A 21,660-nucleotide genomic window follows, 5' to 3' on the forward strand; every position below is an offset into this window, starting at 1 on the left:
GAGGGCAACTTCAGCAGGAATGCTGCCAAGGGAGGGGACGGGGAGTGGCTTGAGGGAACAAATACGTCGTCATATCGGAAGCTAAGAGAATACTTTCTTGTCTTATGCTAAATATCAACACAGACATGTCTTTTCCCTCCTCTGCTGATACAAGGTTTGGCCATGTATGTTTGAAACAAGTTCAGTTTCAAAGTTTAACAAAAACCGGTATCGCAGCGTGCGTGTTGTGTGGATTCCCAGTTCTCTAATGCTACAGCCTGCTCCGCTTCCCCAACGCCCTGCATTTCCAGAGGGTAAATCTATCTAAACGAACCACAAGACCAGTATCTGCATGCTCCAGGATGAGCGATGGTCTTGGAGTGTTTTGGTTGATCCGGGGATGCAGCAGTTTGTGACCTGTCTGAGCGCGGAGAGCACGCTGCGCTGCCCGTCAGAGGTGCCTTTTCCAAGGCTCGGGGGGATGACAACTGCAGGGGCATGCTCCGCGAGTACGAGGGCGGGCAGGAGACGCTCACCGAAGGGTAGGCGCAGGAATTAATTGTTAGGCTGCATGGAATCGCTGTAGCGTTAGCGCTGCGCGTGGGGTGGGTGCCTGGGTCTGAGGGTGCGATCCTCTGCCTGCACTGGGCGTGCGTCTACCTGGCGCGGCTCTGGTCCGAGTGGGTGCCACCTCCATCATCCAGGCAGAAGCCATTGCCCTAGCGTAGGAGAGCGTGTTTATTTTCAAACATCCTGCCAGATAATCTTCATCCTCGCAATGATTGTACGGTGCTGTCTCTCTCCTTCATCTGTTGCCCCCTGTACGTGTATTTTCTTTGGTTTCAGGAGACTGTGGCTGATGAAATCACTTTCGTTAGGACTGGAGTTCAGCTGGTTGCTCATTCCTCTTTGCATTTGGATGTGACTGAGCACGAGTTACGTAAGACTCGCGAGTGCCCTGGAGAGCAGAATATCCTGCTAAGACAACATTTCTGTTCTGGTCCCTCCCTCCCGTTGGCAGGGAGGCAGGAGGAGGGTGTTCTGACATGAGCAGCAGCGTAGCGTGCCATGTGTCCGTTCAGGCGATACCTTCCGTAAGCATGGTATGCTGTGAAGAATTGTGTTTTGTCATAAAAGTTACAGGATAAATCAACGGTATTATCGAAACATTGCACCTCAGACAGAATTGTTTGTGTGTGGTATATAGGTGTCCCTAATAAACATTGGAATATTTAGTTTAATCTGCTTTAATTCCACGTATAATCAGATGATTTTTCGTAGGCTGTTCATTGAGGACTCTAGTCGTCTCTGCCTGAAGCCTGCTGGAGGATTTCTAGACAATCCACCTGCAGAGCTGCACAGCAAGTGATGGTTCAAAGGTGCCTACTGTAGGTATCTGGCAGGTGTAGGTTGGTGCAGGAGTAGTGTTGTGTGCTGCCACATGGAGATGGCTATAACACTTGCAAATACAGTTTAGGTTAAGAATTTGCTACATGCCACATTGATAATGTTTGGTAAACAGCACCTTCTAAATCTTAAATACTTGAATTTAAAGGAAAAAACATCCCCCCACCTGTAGTAAGGATTACAGTCAGGAATAAGTAGGTCCAGAAAAACCTGCGCATTAAACAGTACTGAAAATGTGAATACTACTAAAGCGGGACAGTGAAAAAGAGGTCTTACCACTCCAGAGAATTGGCTGAAGGCAATAGAAAACAAACATTTCTCATACTTTTTAAAGGAATGGAGTGACATAAATGGTATGCTTACTTTCCAGATGTGTCCTTTGTTAGCAGGATTGTGACTCCCATTTCTATCTTATGATTAATACAAATACCAAGTTAAGTGTTCCCTGAGGATAATTTGGTAAAGCTACCCACCTGGGGGGGTGAGGGTTCACTGACCTGCGTGGTCGCCCAGGACGCCCCTGAGCTGTGGCAGTGCTGCTGTTTTCCAGGAACCTGTGAGATTTTTAGGGGTAAGTTACATAGCACATATGTAACATATTAAGGAGAAAGAGGAGATCTGTGCTCTAGTCCCTCCCCAGCACTGGGAACTTTGTATTTTATGTAAGTTCTGAACTTTCACACCAAGCCTGCAGCTTGTTTTGGTCATGTTGTATTATTATTCACAAGTGTGGCTGCTTATTCCTTGAGGAGGAGGTGTTACTGATGCTGGCTTTCCAGATTGTTCACAGGATCTAAGCAGGGAGGGTTTGAGCAAGTGTGCTGGCTTTGTAGACGTTGCCTCCCTCCCTCGAGCCTCAGGTTTTTGGGTAACAGTGGCAGCACAATAAATAGTGTGAGGATGGGCAGCCTTCTCTTTGTTGGTGTCTGTTTGCCTACATTATAGCAAAGAGATTGTTTTTTGTAAGGAACAAAAAGTATTCACACTGAGAATGAAAAGGGGGAAAAAAAGGAAGCCTGTTTTTTGTGCAGCATTACACAGAAGTCAGGAAAGCCTCTTGTAGCTGCAGCCTGGCATCAATCCATTCCCTCTGCTCTTTGGTCTGCCAAACCAGCATCTTTACTCCCTTCAGCAATAAAATATTCTCTTGCATCTCTGTCTTGCCATCCCCTCTCCTTTCAACAATTAGTTCCCTCCTTCACCTTATATGCCTGATAAAAAATACATGATCGTGTCTCTGGCATGAAGCATACAATAGAACCACAGTCACGGGGGAAGCTGATTGCCAAGTCAGTATTTCCTCCCTTAAATTTTCATTTTCGTTGTACGTATTCTTTCGGTTTGACCCTAATGTGTCAACCTGAAGCCTGAGTTGGTATCTTAGCAAAAACACGGTGTACACCATGTGCTTCACTGCTGATACTACCCCAGGAAAAGCTGCATTATTCTCCATATGGGCTTTTAAAGATGGTGGAGTTGCTCTGCAGTTTTTGATTGTGTGTAGTAGGAGATCATGCTACTACATGCTACTGTTGTACCAATTCAATGCATGTTAGCCCTCGACCAAATATTACGGCGATTAGTCTCGTTTGTGTAGATGAGTTGAAATCTTCTTGTCAAAATCTAGTTCTGCCTAGGTGGGGGATTGGACAGAATATGAAGAATGAATATCTAAAGAATGAATAATTCCTCCCCTGCCCTTACAGATCTACTGGTAATCGCTCGGTGGTGTGGGTCACTGTAAGAGAAATGCGTGCTAAGTTTCTTGCGTGCGGCGGTCTCCAAGAGTTGTCCTGCTGGTGGGAGATGGTACTTTAACATTCACAAGACACTGACCCTCGCATCCTGGCTGCCAGGCTGAGCTGGGAGATCAGCCACACTGGTACAGAAGGATCTGGCGAGGGCTGTGCTATCAAACTGCACCTTCCACAATCATGGGGAAGGGGGTGCTGCGTTTATTAAAGAAGGGTCACTCACCAGACTCGCCCAAAAGCTTCCCTAGCCCTGCAGTCCTATGGGTAAGAGCGGGGGGGCAGAGGAGGGACCCCAAGAGCATCTGCAACAGCCGCGTGCCTGGCAGCCGGGGTGCCCACCTCTGTCTGAGCATGCAGCACCAGCTGCTTTCTTGACTCTTGGTAGCTAGCGTGTGACCATCACGTCCTCTGCAAGGAAACTGGGGCACGTTACAGATTTGACCAGGGTTTTACACTGGTTATGTAGATACCTAACTGTACACCTAGAAGACAGGGAGCAGCAATTACCAGCAAACCTGACCTATGGTGAGCTAATTGCCTTGACATGGGATTGGAGATCAAGTGGAGAATTAGACTAGGGGCTTTTAGAAGCTCTAATCTTACATATTTTTTATTCTGTTAAATGTTTTTAAAAAAAAAAAATTAATCAGATTCCTCCCCAGTTTTGCCTTTGATAGCTCTTAAATAGTGGTGAAGGTTTAATGTGGAACAGAGATTTAACTCTGTTAAACTGTCAAATTTAACTCTTCTCCTAAGCAGGAGGTCACATTTTCAGCTACTGTTTCTGTCGTGTTGGAGGGTGGCAGAGGGTTCCTTGCTTTAGACGCTGCTCTTCGCTGTCGGCCCTTCTGCTGCGGGGATGTTTGGTTGCAGCCCCAATGGAGGGCTTGCCGTTTATTTTGCTTCTCATATGAAAACGAGAGTTGAGAAAAATGATTAAGACATGAAATATTCATACATCATTGGAGAAAAAATATTTTTATGTTATTGCACTCATTGTGTTTTTCTTTGTCTCATTTTTCAGTCATGCCAAGCTGACCTTGTGAAGGACAACGGTCACAAGTATTTCCTTTCAGTTTTGGCAGATCCGTATATGCCAGTAAGGACAAGTCATCTTTATTCAGACTCTTCTAGCATTAGCTTGTCTTAGCTTATCTGGTGCTGCTCTGATGCAGTTGGTGCTAACGTAGGACTGCCTCCCGCCTCCGCCTCCCGTGACACCCACTGCTCTGCTGGAGAGAGTCAGTGCTGAGCCGTGCAGTCAGTGACCGGGGGCCAAAACGCTCCTGCAGGTTGCGTGACAGAGGCAGCCAAACCAAACAAGAATTTGCAAACTTGTTTGAAGTTACATAAGCGCAGATTACGCAGTGGTGACGATGGGAGCGGGGGGCTCCTGGGGGCTGGGTGCAGAGGCAGCCTAATTGCACTTAACTTCCGTGATTCCCTCTGCAAAACTTTTTTGTGGTTTCCTGTGACAGGTATTTGTATGCCTCCTCCAGAGCAATATACGGAGGTTGGTTGGGAGGATCGTATTGGCAGTCTGATGGAGTGTCTCAGGTGTAACTAGTGACAGGACTGGATGACAAGAAAATTCTAGCTTTCCTTTGCCTCTTGTTCTTTTAATGGGATACAAACTGCACTTAGAATAATCTCGTGTTTCAGAAAGCATGGCATATGGTTGTTCTCTGACCTGTTTTCTAGATAACAATTAGTTGTATATTGTTTTAAGGCTGAACACAGGACAATGACTGCTTTTATCCTGGCTGTAATTGTTAACAACTACAACACTGGACAGGTGAGTCCTAACATCCTTTTTCCTTTCATTCTGTCCTACCTCTTCTCTGCATTGTGCCTTCGCTTTCATAAAAGTGTCCTGGCTTGTATTAAAGCACAACCCTGAACTGGAAAACTGAAATAGAAGATTGCTTTACATTATTTTTCTGTGGATTAAAAGAAAAATTGACCTGGAGGTGTGACAAACACATTACGACCTGGCACCTGGAAGTGGAGGTTAAGGACACAAGTCACTCGACAACTACCCCTCCAGGCAGCGCATTGACGTGCTATCAAAGAAATAGTGCCTAGTTCCTGTCAAGTGGAAACTTGATGGTTGTGATAAAGTTCTTGGGAAGGGTATATGGAATGAGCCATAAACCTTGGGGCTCTGACAGGTGCAAGGAGTATTTCCAATGAGGAAAAAACAGGCTTTATGCATTACAGGAAGTATTTCTAATGCTCAACTACTTAAGTAGCTGTAACAGCATGTAGTTGACCTTCCCTTCATGCTGCTTCCAAATGGTATTTTATAACAAAATCAGTATATAACCGCTGAATAATTATTTTCTCTTGATTTCCTGTCTATTTCAGAAATAATCTTCTTTTTCGATGATGGAGTGGGAAGCTGTCATCCAAAATAAATTGCATTGATTTGTGTTTTAGGAAGCTTGCCTTCAAGGAAACCTGATTGCTATTTGCCTGGAGCAGTTAAATGATCCGCATCCTCTTCTGCGTCAGTGGGTGGCCATTTGTTTAGGACGTATTTGGCAGAACTTTGACTCAGCCCGGTGGTGTGGTGTGAGAGACAGCGCTCATGAAAAGCTCTACAGCCTCCTCTCAGATCCAATCCCAGAGGTAAAAATCCAACTTCTTAAGTAAACGCCAGTTGAATTGTCAGAATTCTGGCAGAGGGCTACAGAAATACTTAAAAAAACAGGGCCTTCATGAACATTACGATTGTGTCTGGTTCAAAGAAAGATCTTACTGCTGTTTCTTCAAGGTGGTGCAAATCATCCAAACCCTGCAAGAGAAGTAACCAAAGAAATGCAGGGGGAGTTCATACAGCCTGAAAGCCCTGGAATCTTGGCACCAGAGTTAGGAAACACCATGGGTTTTGCTTACTTGCATATCAGAAGCTTGTTAAAAATGTGGTCCCAAAACGCACTGTGTGTTGCAAAAAACCCTCTAGTCTTTTTGGCCGAGTACGAAAACTGTTCTCCTCCTGGTATGTGTGAAAATACATCTTTAATTGAACGTGTTTTACCTTTGTGACAAACTCTCCAAGAGAGAAGCAGTTCTTGTGCAGAGCCTGGCTGTGATTGACAGAGCCTGTCAGACCCCAGTGAAATCACATCGCATGTGGGAGAAGTAAGCCTGGAGATAAACACCATTGCTGACGTGCAGTGATTAAAGATTAGATTCCCCTTCACATTCAGTCTTTCTGTCCTGCATCCTCCACCTCCTTTCTCTGGCCCCATCTTTCCCCCGTGTTATAAGCAGTATTTATGTGAAGGTTGACTGTCCGTACGGCACACCCGCACCTCGCTTTGAGCAGCCAGAACGAGCGTTTCTGCTTTGCGAAGCCCATCCTGCAGTGGCTGATTGCACCGAATCCCCACCGTTTGCAGTCTCCGCCAAGGCGAGCTGTAAGATTACCAAGCCATCTGATCCCTCTGTTCTTTCTGTGATCTGGCGAAGTTTACCCTGATTTGAGCTGCTGTCTTTTCTCCTTTTCTTTTTTTCCATCATCTTCTGCCTTTCTGTAAGCCCTTCTCTGAAGACTGTAGTTCAGCACTCTTATTAAAGAGCTTCACATCCCAACAGTAACTCCCCGTGTACCTCATTCCTGTTAATTAATATTCTAGGCAACGTCAACTGGAAAAATCACCCATGGGAAGGTCACCGAGTATTCTGGGAAATTAAATATACTCCTGCATGTGTGAATACTTAAACTCAGTGCCTTACTGAATCTGTTTTGTTTTTTACTCTCCATGGGCTTCTGTTTAGCCCTCACTATTTACCTGACACAGTAGTCCAGGTTTCCAGAGATGCCATTTGTGGGGATAAAAAAATCCCACTGGCAAACTTCGAGCTGGAAACAAGAGGAAAATAATAATGAATGTTTGTGTCTCACAGGTTCGCTGTGCTGCAGTCTTTGCACTGGGAACATTTGTGGGCAACTCAGCTGAACGGACCGATCACTCCACCACCATCGATCACAATGTAGCTATGATGTTGGCCCAGCTCATCAACGATGGGAGCCCCATGGTTAGAAAGGTACGGAAAGGCTGGCGGTACGGAAGTTTGGTGGATTCATGCCGATGAGTTCTGCACGATGCCTAATCAGAGCGTGCATTATTTAATAGACTTTTCAATGAATTTGACTCATTTGGAAGTATGTTTCATCGTGAAGTCTTTTAACTTCAGTTCCTGCTGAGAAGCACCACGCACGCGTGACGACACCAGTGAAAACAGCAGCATCAGCCTACTGCTGTGGCACCGGGCCTTACGCTGCGCGCGCAGGGTGGTCACAGGCAGTAGCGTCCTGGGATGCTGTTTTATCCGCTTGCCCTTTTTCAGTGCACATGTTACAACATTTACTCTGCAGTGTAAGGAGCCTACTGACAGGAGTAATGCAGGTAAAGTGTAGTATGTCATCGTGTCCAGGTGTTGACAAGATTGTCGTTCGGAGCAAAATATTTCTGCTGCTTAACACTGGACCTCATGTATTCCACTAAGCAAATGTCTGAAATAGGAGTAACAGTCCCAGGATTTTGTGGGAATTTTTATATCCTGTTTTTTTTTTTCATTTAAGGAGAATGCGAAGACAGGGATAAGGAAGGAGAGCAATTGCACTGAAGTCTTTTTCAGGTGCTCAAAACACTGAAAATTCTTGCTGGGCTACTCCTCTACTAATGCTCTTCTGTTGATTACTGTTTTGACTGCAAAAATTTACATTACAGGTTCTCAGGTTTTAAATGCAATAGTAACGTGTTGCTAGAAACGTGGAGTATGTGGCAGTCCTAGGGCAGGAAGAGGAGAGGGAGTAAGAGTGCTGTGGAGAGAACATGAGAGCTCTGTTCAGTAAAAAGATCTTGCTGCTTTTAGAAACCACAAGGATGGATGACAGACAGTAATTCTTCAAGTTTTGGAGAACTACAATTTCTACCATTGTAGATGTGCCATTGTATATCGATAGCACATTAAATAGTTTTTGACATTCTGGATTGTTCTTGATGGGTGTACTTAGGTGTCCTAATGCTTGTGTTTACTTAACTGGAACGTCAATGCCCTGACAGTTGTCAGCAGCATTATGAGGAATAATTTTTGTTGTCTCGTTCCAGCATTTAATCAGTTTAATTCAAGAAAAATATGCATGTCACACTAGATGCTCTTTGAGATTCATAAATCTCTCTTTTGGAGGTTAGTCCCCTGAAGAGAGAACAGCAACCAAAGCCAGCTCTCACCCCTCCTCTTTGCTGTTCCAAGTGCCTAGCAAGCAGCACCTCACTGAGGGTCTGAACTTCACCTTCTCTACCCTCCCCACCCCACCCCGCTAATTCAGGTTCTCAGGTTGCAGCCGTGAGAGTGAACGGTGATGGTCCCTTGCAGGCAGGCAGCACCGTTCTCGTGTTAGCTGCTGACGGTGCAGGCCAGCGCAAGGCTCTGCCGTTCAGCGTAGGATTCGAACGCCGGGCTCTTTGTGGAAGAGCTGAGCCATGTCCCCAGGGGCCTCTTGTCAGGTTCTGTTTCCTTCAGCTCAGAGCAGGCGTAGGACAGGCTGTAGGACGAGCGCTCCGCTCCGTGCGTACGTGTGCGGCACAGGGAGAGGGTCGGGCTGTGCTGCGGGGCGCCGAGGACACCGATCCTCGGCACAGCCCCTTGCTGCTCTGCAGGAAACAAACGCTTCTCACGGGCGAGACTGCAGCGTGCGCAGGAGCAGAAGGAGCTGGGTGCTGGTCACCAGTTCAGTGCTGTCTGTGACGCTGCATCGGTTTGACAATATTGGGCAGAATCAAAGAGCGGTGGGAGCCTGTTCAGGAATAAGAGACTTGTGAAGAATTAGATTTGAAACAGGGTCCTCTGGCTTTTTTCAGTTCATCCCTGTGAAGTGAAGGTAAAATTATTAGTCTGGATGGCCACCCAATAATATCGACAATAATGACTGTATTGTTCTGTGTTTCCCTTTGATCCATTGTCTCTGACCTACGTAACCATGAAATACCTGTTTCTTCTGCTCTTTCCGTAGGAGCTGGTGGTGGCTTTAAGTCACCTGGTGGTTCAGTATGAGAGCAATTTCTGCACCGTTGCCTTGCAGTTCATGGAAGAAGAGAAGAATTACCCTCTCCCTTCTCCAGCTGCCACAGGTAGGTGTTTTGTGTTTGTGTGGGCAGGAAATGTATAGCCTGAGAGCACTTGGGAACTTTTATTTAAGGACTTTGCCCAACACAATGAAATTCTTGCTGGTGGTGATTTATCAAACAGCACCGGTGCCACAAAGTTGAGTGACATGGTGGGTAGCTGTGATGTCTGTTTAGCACTATAATATATTGCACTGGAGAAATGCATCCTCTGCTGACTCTCCATCTAAAACACAGCTATAGCTCACCAGCAAGTTGTAGAGACTGTCAAATTCAAAGGGATTCCCTTCAGATCAAGACTGAAGTATATTTGTCGAGGCAGTACACAGGCTTACCGGACTTTTTTTTTTTCCCCTCAAATTATACATGAAACTTCAGTGTCGTGTTGACCTAATGAGAAGCCTCACCACAGAACAATGAACCAACTGTACTCTTTGCTGCTGCAAAGCACCAGACAAGCAGCAGTGAAGAACTTTATGCTTTGTGCCTATGGTCCCATCCCTTTTGTTGTGCCTGTTGCTTTATGTGAGCAATGAAAAGCCCCGGTGAAATTGTTGCTAACCTCACATTTTCTTTAGATGTTAAGTACATTGGAAATCTTGAAGGATAATGGGACTGTTGCAATGGAAGCTTTGGAGACAAGAGCACGTGCTGTCTCTGCAATGAGTAGTTTAATCCCCCTATTGTCTGAATAACTAGATCATATTGGAAAATAAGCTTCTCCACATTTGTCCTTTTTGCTGCAGGAAATAAACATTACGTGCAGTTTATATAGTGCTTTTCTTTATCCAAAAGAATCCTGAAGTATTTATAAGTAGGATGCACGGGAGGCATTGGCCCCCCCACCATGATGCAGCCACCTCTGCAGTGAAATAAAATAGCTGTTCTGAAGCCATGGTACTGTGTGTGTATTCAGGAATGAAAATAAGAAAGTTTGGGAAATTATAAGTAATCCAGGTCATGGGTGAAATATGAGTTGAAACCAGGCCTAAAATTTGGTCAGGAAACCAGAATTTTCATAACTCTTTATAATGACAAAATTTACTGGATTTTTAATGAGCAGAAGCAGACAGAAGCCTGCAAATGCTGCCTCTAAATGGCGTCTGCTGTAGCAGCGTGTCGTAGCACAATGTCTGGGCAGTAACCCAGCATCGACCTGGAGAGAAGAGTCATCGTGCCTCTCTGGGTAGTCTGCAGGCACTGGCAAGGCTCGGCTCACCTGGTTTTATTGGATGTAACAAAATCACAGCCTAAACAGCAGAGACACGTGGTCCTTGCTGATAATGTGCACAGAGAATCCTTTGTCGTACCTCATTCTAAGGGGCAATGACTAAATTCTGTTCGTATTGGTAGTATTTGGGTTATATATTTGCTGGGAAATAACCAAAAGGCTGTGATCGCTTTGGTTACATCTATAATTACTAAATTTTGCATCCACAGAGGGTGGGAGTTTGACGCCAGTGCGAGATGGTCCATGTACACCGAGGCTGCGGTCCGTCAGCTCTTACGGGAACATCCGAGCAGTTACCACAGCTAGGAACCTGAACAAGTCCTTGCAGAACCTCAGCCTGAATGAAGAATGTAAGAGACATTTCAAAATTTTCATTTTTCTTTGCCTCTTCTTTCCCCGCCTTCTGCAAGCTAGGAGATACCACGTGCAAAACAACATGAGCTGAAACTAACATTTTATCCAGCTGCCAGCTCCGAGGGCTTAGATGAGAAGCCCCCTCGTGATTAGTTTCAATTTTCTAGTTGTTAGTGTTGATTTTTCTGAGTGTTTAGGGACTAAAAACGTGCCTTCCAACTTCCTAACATACATGGATTTTTAGCTGAACCATTTCTGACCCCTTGATGCTTACTCTGTATTTAAACATTTAGTGTTTAAAAGGGGACGTTGTGGATTTGCCTACACCTTCATTGAGTGTTGTAGGATTTAGAAAAGGGCTGTTATGCCTGGGTAAAAATTGTTCTCCCACCAGTTCTTGTTTCAGCATCTGCCGCCTTTTCTTTCGGCAGCTGGAAGCTCTGTTGCGTTTTCTCCCGGGAACCTCAGCACCAGCAGCAGCGCCAGCAGCACCTTGGGCAGCCCTGAGAACGAAGAGTATATCCTGTCGTTTGAGACTATTGACAAGATGAGACGCGTCAGCTCTTACTCTTCTCTGAATTCACTAATAGGTGAGTAAAGACTCTCCTACCCTTCCTTTGGTGTTGCCTTTCTTCACATGCTTGCACTGGCATTTGTGGAAAGTTTGGATCTTAGCTCCTGCTAGATCTCAATCCAACAAAATGTCTCATAACGCTAGAGACATTACTCTTGTGTTTGGTTAGGCAGAGCAGAGTCCCTCCTGCTATGATGGAGGGAAAATGAGAGCTGTTGGCTCCAACTGTGCGCTTCACTGCGACGGACAGCAGTCCTGTTAGGAATTTAGGAACAAAAATGTAGCGTATACAGGAATTTCCCGTCCACTGCAGTTTCATTGGCTAGAGAGTGAAGGCGAGGACTCCCCATCCCACGGACATAGCAGCTGGGTACGCTGGCACTAACTGCTTCCCCTGGTTGTTTTTCATGTGGCTTGTATTTCTATACAGCACAGCCACTTTGTGTTACTCATCCAAGGAAGCCTCACCTAGCTGATTTCCTATGCGGGTTTATGTGTGCATTGTTAAAATAGGACATAGAAAAGGAGAAAACCCAGGTTGTGTCTTAAAAGCAAAAAGACTGAGTATTTCATAGAACTCTGCTTTTGTGTAAAAAACGCCACGGCTGATCCCGCTGCCTCCAATGCCCTCTCCATTATTTCCTCCCGGATAAGCAGCCGCAACATCAGTAACACACTGAACTTTTTAACACTGCTCAACAGTCCCTTTCTCTCCCGGCATCTGACTCTCTGGGTAGCGCACAGAACTCTGCAGAGCAAAGTGCTACAACACAGAAGGAAAGGAAATTTTACTTGTATTTATGCAGTGCGTGGCTGATTTGCGTGTGATGGATTATTTGCATTTCTTTTATAGAACAAAACTGGAATGTTTATATTAAGCTAGTTCAACTCGGTTGTTTTTCAAGTAATTTTCCCAGTCATGTCCGACTGCTACAATAGCATTGCTTTAAACTAGCTGTAGTTTTTCAGACAATCTAAACCGTTTTGGGGGGATAATACAGACAACATGCAGAAGGACCTGGCTTTTGGAACAGCCTCCTTCCAGGGAGCAGGGGAGGCAGCACGCAGCAGAGAAATGCTGAGGGAAGTCTGTGTATTTTTTTTGGAATCAGTAAATGTGCCCATATTTTTCTAGCCTTCAAAAATCAGTGAAAAGAGTGGTATAACTCAGAGAGGAGTCCACCTGGGTGATAGACTTGTCTTGACTGAAGAAGCTTTTTGCTCTACTCTGTATTTTCTGGAAGAAGTCATGGTGATTTGGCTCTCCTGAGTTGAAACATTCTGGGTTTGTAATTCTTGAGCCCCTGTGGCAGTTTAAAACCATGTGTTCATTAGAAACTGGATAAATTCATTTGCTTTTGATTGTAGGTAATGAAATTGGATCTTCTAGAGCGTGACAGGAACATTAGGAAATTTCTCTCCATCTTAAGCTAGGACTTGAGTTTTCCTCATTTCCACTGGTGCAAACTGGTGTCTGCTTGACGGCTTGTGCGTGTCTCGCAAGAGCTTTACAGCACAGTTGGAAAAGAATCTAGAGATGAGCTGGAGATGAGTGAGGGAGACCTAGGAAAACAAAAAGAGCAGTTCTCCAAAGCCTCCCTCATTCCTATTCCAGCAGAAGAGCTCATATCCAGCTGGAAATGACAGAGCTTATAGAAGTGTTTAAAATTCATAACTCGCAGAATCCCATTACCTTCAACATTTGCCTGCTGAAAGCCAGGCTTTTTTCATTTCTACTGAGGAATCACCATCTTCCAGCCTCTGCTCTCTCCTGCTCCCCAAGGAAAGAGTTTTCAAAATGCCATCAGCTCCCGTCACCCTCAGTAGTGCTGTGGCTGCTGGACAGCCAGCCCGGGCTCAGATTAACCCCTTTCTTCAAAGCTTTAGTGTGCAGTAAAATACTGCTATACTGCTAGCAAGAGTGGGGTAACTCAGAGCTCCAGGTCCACCTGGGTGATAGACTTGACTGAAGAAATGTTTTGTTCTCTCTTTTGGAAGAAGTAATGGTGATTTGGCTCTGCAGTAACAACTCTGCCAAGTATTTGAGACAGGCAGAGCAGTAAAAAGGATTCTTTGGGCACATGGGTAGAATCAAAGCAAAGCAGAAATCTAGTCTGTAATAATAAAAGTAGAAGTTTTCAACCACAGTTTAATTCTGTGTTCTGTACTCTGCATTCCCTAGGTTGATTCACTGATGTTCAGGGCTTTCTTCCCCTCTTGCGATTTTAGGAACATGGTGCTAGAGGGATTATTCTGGATCAGTCTTTCCACTTTACTGACACTGCGGCACCATACGATGTACTTCTTCCCATAAACTTGAGGAAAAGCTCTCCCTTCCTTCTTGTGCCATTGTACAGACGGCTTCCTAGCTCGCTGTGGGCCAAATGCCCCCAGGTAGTGCCTCCCCCAAAGCAGCGTGTACTTTTAGTCTAGGTGTGCTGTTTTCTGGCAGACTGTTCCTTGGCCAGACAGTCCTGTTACCAGAAGAGACATTTATTTCTGGCCCACGTTTTCAAGCTGGCAAGAGGCAGTTTTTGGTTAGTCAACAAAGAGATCAGTTTGGATGGGAAGCTAAGCCTTGCTACTTTTTCCGTACAGCTAGTCATTAATCTTGGTGTTCTGGAAATTTTTAGTTTAGTTTAGTTTTAAGATAGGAAAAGGGAAGGAATCAAGATGGGGGGTTTGCATACCTTGAGGCTGATTATTCATATCCAAACTGCATGATTAAAGTCTTTGTCCTGCAGAGAGCATCACTGGAAAGATTATATTGAGGAATGATCAAAGGAGGAGGAAAACAAATCTTGGAGCGATGAAATGCTGGGGAATAGTTCTCTTTTCCAGCAGGAAAGGCTGGGTACAGAAAACTGTTTGCCATGTCGCAGGATCCGTTCTGAAGAGCTCCCCTTAAGTAACGCTTACAGCAGGAGGTTACTGCAATGAGGGTGAGGAAAGTGAGAGATGTAGGTGGACAGTGAGCCGCAGCAAATGCGAGAGTGAGTGTTGGGACAGGTAGAGCCTCCTTCTCTATCACTAGGCAATATATTTAAATGCACAGTCATAATGAGAAGTAACTGGTCAACCAGCAGTATTCATAAATAGTAACTTGCAGAGTAGCAAAATACAGGGATCTGAGTGGTTTTTGGAAATGGAAGCTTGATGTAGAGGTTTCCTGTCAGTTCGTACATATACCCAACGTTATGGAGGTGAGATGGAGGAGCCTAACGCGGTGGCCAGGGACAATGCTGCATAGCTCAGTAGGCCAGAAAGCAGTTTGTGTGGTATTACTGAGGCAATGGGGAGACCAGGACGGGGAGAGAGATGTCGGTGTGTGATAGCTGGGAGCAGAGCAACATGGTTGGGTTTTTTTGTTTTATGTTTCCCCCCTGACTTGCCATTATTTGCTCTGGCCTCATTCACGTTCTGCATGGAAAAGTTAAGGAGATGTGGCATGGGCTGGGCGTGGTGGGCTGCTTTCATGTCGGCTATGACAGCCCTGGTCCAGGGGAAGTGCCTGCTCTGAGGGTACGTCCTTTTCCTAATGAGCTGCTTCTGGTTTCTGTTGAACCATTAAAAAGCTCGTGCTTTGCCATTTGCGTCACCGTCAGGGGTTGGAGTGTGCAGGAACCCCTTTGCATGGCCCCGTGCAAAGAGACCAGCTTGCAGACTGTCGGGTCTGTGCAAGGAACGCTGATTTGCTGTTCCTCTGAGGAACAGGCTGCCGTCCGCGTTTGTCAAAGTGGAGTTCAGAGAGCGATCAGGATTTCAGATGTTCTCTTCTTCCGAGTAGCTCTCGCAGGACTTCCGTGTCGCTCCCGGGAAGAGGAGAGACTTGCGGGGTACACGTTACAAAGCAGGTGGGATTAGCGTGGTGGGACCCAGATACCCGAGTCCCCAGGTACCGTTCAGCCTGCAGTATTTCAGCTGTATGTTTCATTGCCAGTCTGGAACGTGCCTCTCCCTGCAGGGACGTGCAGGCACAGGAGCTGCCCCCGGGCCGCGGCGTGGGCAGCGCTGGTCCGGCCGTTGGTCAGTTTTGCTGCTGTGTTGGGTGGGGAGTGGACTGCACCTTCTTCTGGAGACCGAGGCTTAAAATCACTGCAGTGATTTTTACAGGGGACTAGAAAGAAACCCTGTCAAAGCCTGGCAAAACAAAAAGGATAAATGAAAACATTAGCATTCATTTTTGCATCCAGCGTGGTTCTACCCTTTGTGTACTCGGTGACCCGGCTGCAGGACCTCAGCCAGGTCCCTTCCTCAGGGCCATTGCATGATGCTTGCTGTTAAATTGAACTAAGAGTTATGCATATGCAAAGAAAATCAAAGTCGTCTGTAAAGGCAGGCAATTTATTTTTGACATTCTTAGTAGAGAGGAATCATTTTGTAAACATAAATCTATACTGCAAGGTCCATTTAACTGGCTTTGAATCCGTCTGACTAATTACAGAGCTGTCTGCTTAGATTAACACCACGTCCCCCTTGCTTGGCTCTTTGTTTGCATCTTGTGGATATTTTTTGCATTTTAGTCCATTACATGAAATCAAGCCGCTGTTCCTCCTGGCACCTCTGCTGCCTTCCATTATCCCACTGGCTCCGGTGCTCAGGTTTTTACAAGGAGCTACGTCAGATCTGTCACTCGATTGAATCAGGGCAATGAACACCACTAACACGGGTGGGGGGAGCATGGCAGAAGAAGGGACCAGTCCTTCGAGCACCAGCTCTGAGCCTGAGATGCCTTTGTAGAAATTCCCGCTGTTCTTTTCAAAGGCTGCCCAGTGAATGAGGAATTGCACTGGCACAGTTCTGTCTTAAATTTGTTTTTTCATGACCCCTAGATGCATAAAAAATGTCGTTGGGTTTTTTCTTCGTGACTGCGTCATGAGTGAGGGGGTTATCAGAGACGCTGGAAAAACTGATGGGTACCCTCTCGCTCTCCCTTTCCTTTTACTGCCTTTCAGGGGCTTTAAAAGAAATCAAGCCGTTCAGATTTCCCGTTGATCCCTATGTACCTTCTAGCACAGGACCAAACGTAGGAGGTGGAGCTCTCGGCACACCCCGGACGGCATTACCTGGCTAGCTGCTTCCGTGGCTGGGGCTGTTTCTTCTCCCACAGCTTGTAGCACTTTGTCTCTCTCCCTCTCTTGCTCTTTCTCCTTCCCCCTCCCCTTTTTCTTTCCCTGGTAATGGAAGCTTCCAGGATGAACATGGCAATTGCGAAAATAAAACCTAAATGGTCAGAAGCCTGGAGAAGACAGACAAGCATTGTATCACCATCCTTTATGGTTCGGAGGCCTAACCCTCTTCTGAGTGGAGACTTACTTTATTGTGTATTGACATTTTCTTTATTTTAAACGCGGACACAAGAGTTTCTGAAAAAGACAATGACTTTTGCCTATTATGACTAAAGCCAAAACCTGAGCTTGGATCTGCACCGTTCTAAGTCGTTTCTGCTCAACTCGTGCACGCCGTGCTCACGCGTTCCTTGATTTTGTGCAGTTTGGGCTCTGTCTTCAGCTGGCATAAACCAAATACGGCAGATCAGTGCCCTTTGACTCCACTGTCTCTTGACAGTTACTGCTTTCTTGGATTATCAGCTTCATTTTTCCTGGGTGGATTTAACATTGTTGTATCTTTGTCAGGCCCTGTATTTTAGCTGTCTTGGGAGGGTTAGAATTGGCTACAGCAGTCTGTTGTATAGGTAGCCCCCAGCAAATGGGTAGCACTGTCCAAGTGGTGCTGTCGTAAATATTTGTGAGATTTCTGCGTGAGACTCCGTAAGGAGGCGCCACTTGGAAAATCCTTTGGATGTCAGCTGAGTAAGAGACCCTTTTCTTTGCTGGTCAAATGAGAGGATGGAGTTAGGTTACTGCCTTTGCCTTTTGCAGAACGCTTTCTCACGTGCTGGGGAATTTTTCTGGCAGAAGAAAGATTCCCTTGGCTAGTGCAGACAAGCATATGAAGTGCAGCGTGCGTACTCCTGAAGCTTATTACCGAGCGCTACGTGCCTCCTTCAGCCAAAGTTCAAAACTGGACTGTCCAAGTCTATTTTCTGTTGGTTTGAGTATCAGGTTTAGCAGCTATGCAAGGTGAGAAGCTGCTTGTTGACCAAGGAACCCTTTCTTCCTAACTTGACACTTTATATTTAGATGCCTCCAGAAACATGAAAGGAAATGCAGTAACAGCTTGATCTGTCATTTACCATTGATTGTGACTCATCTGAAATCCCTGTTTTAGTTCCTTTTTTTGTTAATGCAACCACTTTAATATTGTCCAAATGGCTCAGCTCCCAGATGATGGTGTTACAACTATTAGACGTTGTGAGGGTTAGAAGAAAGAATAACAAATTAAAGATTCACCTAAAAGCAGCAAAATAAAATGTTCACAAAATTTTGTCAGTTGTTGCAAATGCTTATTAATTTGATTTGTACTTTGAATCTGTCAGTCCCTTCTGCTGAAATACCAAACAGCAGATATTCTCATTAAATAACAAATTGGCAATTGAGGAATTGATACAAATCTCAATAGGAAAGGCTGAGTTAGACTTACTGCTTCTCAAAGGTACAGGTCCTAAAGCTTCATTTTTAACATTTAGATGTTTAGTAAACTTGTAGAATATATAAACCCCTGAACGTTCAAGCTGAGTATTAATGCTTAAAACAGCAATAAAAATAACCATAAAAATATAAGCCATTAACTGTGGGTTTATACCATTTAGTATTTTAGCTCAGGAGCTCCAAAGACTTGATCTGATCTTCCGTTTGGCCTTTTCAGATTATTTGCTTCAGGAGCCTAGAAAACGAGCAGTTTGGCTGAAGCTTATTTAGGTAGCCTTTAATTTATTTTTCTTTCTCCCGCTTTCATTTTACAAGCCCTTGCAGAGTTCACAAAGGAAGACAAAATGGAGACAAAATGCCCATGTAGGGTGTTTTTGAGCTCTTCTCTTGATGTTTCCTTAGCTGTCAGTGTGATGTTTGGAGTTCTAATGAATTTTCTCACATAAGATCAAAGAGTTTGAGTTGATGGATTGTCATGTGCTGTGGGGCTTTGTTTTTTGGTTTGTTTTTTATTATTTTAGGTGTGAGTTTCAACAGTGTTTATACCCAAATTTGGAGAGTACTCCTTCACCTAGCTGCCGACCCCTATCCTGATGTCTCCGACTTGGCTATGAAAGTTCTCAACAGTATTGCCTACAAGGTATGTCCTTCTGTGTTCATGTGCACCTGTGAGGCTTCTGTCTGTTAATTTTTTTCGTGCTTAGGCAAAGCATAGGTAGACTGAACTGAATAGATCCATAGGGCTCTGGTAAGTGGCCCTAGTTCAGTCTGGATCTATTGCAGAAGGAGCTTTTAATGGTTCAGAATGATAAACGCTCATATGAACTCTTGATCAGATAAAGTAAATAAATGGGGGAGGGCCTGGGATTGTTCTAGGGTACAAATTAGGGACAGAACTTAGACAGTAGGTCTTGTTTAGAAGTCTACTTATCTAGATCAGTCCCTGGGAGAAACCTTAAATATACTTCATTGAATTATCCGTTTGCAAACTGATTTAGATTATGCAAGTGGGACTGGCCTGCAGACTGAAGCCACAACGGCTCTCCAATCCAGGTGAACTAGTACATGTGAGTCAGCATGCAGACACCCCTGCCACTACTCACCTCTTCAACCCAGGCCTGATCCGCCTAAACCACCATCCTCATCACATTTCATCCTCCAAGGGTGACAAGATGTCCCTGGAGGCTGCCATCACTGCTGATTCGGAACTGCCAGCTTAGGGAGCTGTAGAAGCACCCTCACCTTCCACCTGAAACGAAGCACAGGCCACCCCAGAACATCTTCTCACCACTGCCTTCCCCCGTCCGCCCCAGCCGGTGGTCGGAAAGCTGTCTGAACGCAGCCCTCCCCACGTGCTTTCTAGTTGCTCTAGCATCCAGACCATGAGCCATTGCAATGCAGGGTGACGTCTCTTACTGATGATTTCCAGTGAATAATCCTAGATCTTCAGACCTAGGCTCCTAAGCCAAGGTTGCAGTAAGAGATGCCAGCATTGTGCACTACCATTTTAATGCCTTAGAGATTTCTTGCTTTTAAATCTGATTTTCTATTGAGAAAATAGTTACTTATTTGAACTCTCGTATTTGTTTTACACTCGTGTCGGTGAGCGGTAAAGTCTGGGGTTTGGGGTAGAGAATTATTTTACAGTGGGGCAACGAGGTCAGCCCTCCCTGGTGATTCAGATGTACTACAAATTACTGTCAGGCTGGAGATGCCAAACTAAGGTCAATAAGAAAAGGAAAAGGTGAAAGATTTCCCTCTCTCTGCTCTAGATGGATGAAACTATTTCAGTTTTGTATTTTGGAGGGCTCTTTGCAAAATGAAGTGTTACTCCTACTATGGGATTAAAAAGGGCGCAAAGAGGAACCAGATCTGCTTTCCTGTCTTAAGTATTTTTTCAGGACTTACTCCCTTGCTAGTGGAAAGAGATGTATAAATATTAACAGAGGCGCTGCTGTGCCCTGCAGACGTCTTCACTAGCACTGCTATGGGCCTGCTTAGCCAGCAGGAATTTTGATCATTATGTGTGATATCCGTAGTGAATGTTACAACTGGTTTGGTAAATTCTGTGTTGATTCTGACAAGTTTGGACCTAGATGTCTTGGTGCTGAAAGGAGTCCAAAAGCTCAAGTGGATGGCTATCCTGCATCTCATGCTCTGCTTCTCGGGCAGCAGCTCTGTCCCTGGCTTTCTAAGGCAACGGCTTTTCACACGGTGTTGCAAAATAATAAAAGAAGCATTCCCATTTACAAAGATTTTTATCTGGGGATGCTTCAGTGAACAAAACTTATTTGTTCTTCTTTGCCTTAGCCATAAGATCCATAAGGAAAGTATTTAAAAATCTGGTTTGGGCAGCTGCGTATATAGTGGGCTAATTGCTGTACGCTTCATGATACTGTGGGCTTTGCTGTTTGCCAGTACCACCTGGCTTAGGTGGCTTCTAAAAAGGCTTTTTTTATTTAAAAAAAAAAAAAAAATCCTATTAACTGCCCACCAAAATGGAAGTTAAGGCTTCAGATCCTGGGTTATGATCTGGCCTTTATTCATTTCATTATGGACAAAGCTCCCGCTGTGAGCAGTGCTGCCAGGATTTACAGCCTGAACTCCGTGTCTCTGCTGGTGTGAGCTCAGACAGATTATAGGAGTTGTCTCGTGTGTAATGCAAATTCGTAACAATTAAATTTTTGCTAACTGTATCCTGAGATCTTTGCTTGGTGCTAATGAAGCTTTGTTGGATGTAAAAGGGAGCAGCCTGGATGCTGCTCGCGGGCCCTTTGGTCCTCCCGAGTATGTGCAAACAATGCATTTTCCATTTTGTTGTTTGAGTTTCATTGAATAAAAACAAAAGTTGATTTTCTTGCTTAAACAAAAATACTGCTTCAGGTGAAGTAAAGCACTTGAATATTCTAGGGCTTTAATCCCTTTGTTCTAATTAATACAAAATGCAAGGAACAAGAGGCTTCATTTTGAACTTGGACAGCTGAAGGTTTCTCATATTAACAGCTGAACAAAGCACTGCGACCTGCACGACGTTGCCTGTTACTGTTGGGCTTCTTAGCTGAAAGACCTGAACAAATTAGCCGTGGGCTTATACTTCCGGATGGTGAACTGCATCTTCATTTTTGGTGAACTAAATATTTAGCTACAAAATGTTGCCAAGCTCTGTGCTTTAAGTCTTTATGATTTTTAAACATATTTTGTACCAGGCAGGTGTTAGTCGTCTAACTCGGTTGCCCTGATGGGTGATCAGACAACACATTGAGAGCAGTGTCGCTGGAGAGCTTAGAAGAAGTAAATATTGCTACGCTTTTTAATCCCCTGCAGTAAAACATGGGACCAGTACTGTGAGTTTTGTGATTGTGCAGAAGTCCAGGTTAAAGTCTGCATTTGTAAAACAGTTACTTGTAAGGCACTGCATGAATTTAAAGCAGAATTTTAGTTTTCAAATGGGACCAGTCCTATTCAGGTTTTTTAACAGAGCCATGAATATAGATCTTTATCGACAGGAGAACTCCAGTGGTCTTTAAATAGGGTGATGTCTTTCTGAGCAGCCGGTGAGTAGGTTGCACAGACGTGCATGCTTCCTGGATGTGAAATATGCCGTTTTATTTCACGGGCTGATTAGACGTTGCTAGTTCTCACACAGATTGTGGCGGTGTTGTGATTTATATTT

At 44.9% G+C, this 21,660-nt stretch overlaps 1 protein-coding gene across 7 annotated transcripts in view; it reads left to right on the forward strand.

Moving 5' to 3' along the window:
- Positions 1 to 21,660, forward strand: part of RPTOR (regulatory associated protein of MTOR complex 1) — a 160,885-nt gene that overhangs the window by 98,381 nt on the left and 40,844 nt on the right. For 5 of the 7 annotated variants that reach the window (XM_075169350.1, XM_075169348.1, XM_075169346.1 and 2 more), the window contains 9 exons: positions 4,165 to 4,239; positions 4,870 to 4,935; positions 5,580 to 5,771; positions 7,053 to 7,193; positions 9,166 to 9,283; positions 10,718 to 10,858; positions 11,294 to 11,452; positions 18,509 to 18,627; positions 18,986 to 19,054. In XM_075169350.1, coding sequence (XP_075025451.1) covers positions 4,165 to 4,239; positions 4,870 to 4,935; positions 5,580 to 5,771; positions 7,053 to 7,193; positions 9,166 to 9,283; positions 10,718 to 10,858; positions 11,294 to 11,452; positions 18,509 to 18,627; positions 18,986 to 19,054 — 1,080 coding nt within the window. The remainder of the gene's footprint in view (positions 1 to 4,164; positions 4,240 to 4,869; positions 4,936 to 5,579; positions 5,772 to 7,052; positions 7,194 to 9,165; positions 9,284 to 10,717; positions 10,859 to 11,293; positions 11,453 to 18,508; positions 18,628 to 18,985; positions 19,055 to 21,660) is intronic. The other 2 variants (XM_075169349.1, XM_075169347.1) reach the window with 1 other exon arrangement.

Source organism: Calonectris borealis, chromosome 20 (genome assembly GCF_964195595.1).
Source record: "Calonectris borealis chromosome 20, bCalBor7.hap1.2, whole genome shotgun sequence".
NCBI lineage: Eukaryota > Metazoa > Chordata > Aves > Procellariiformes > Procellariidae > Calonectris > Calonectris borealis.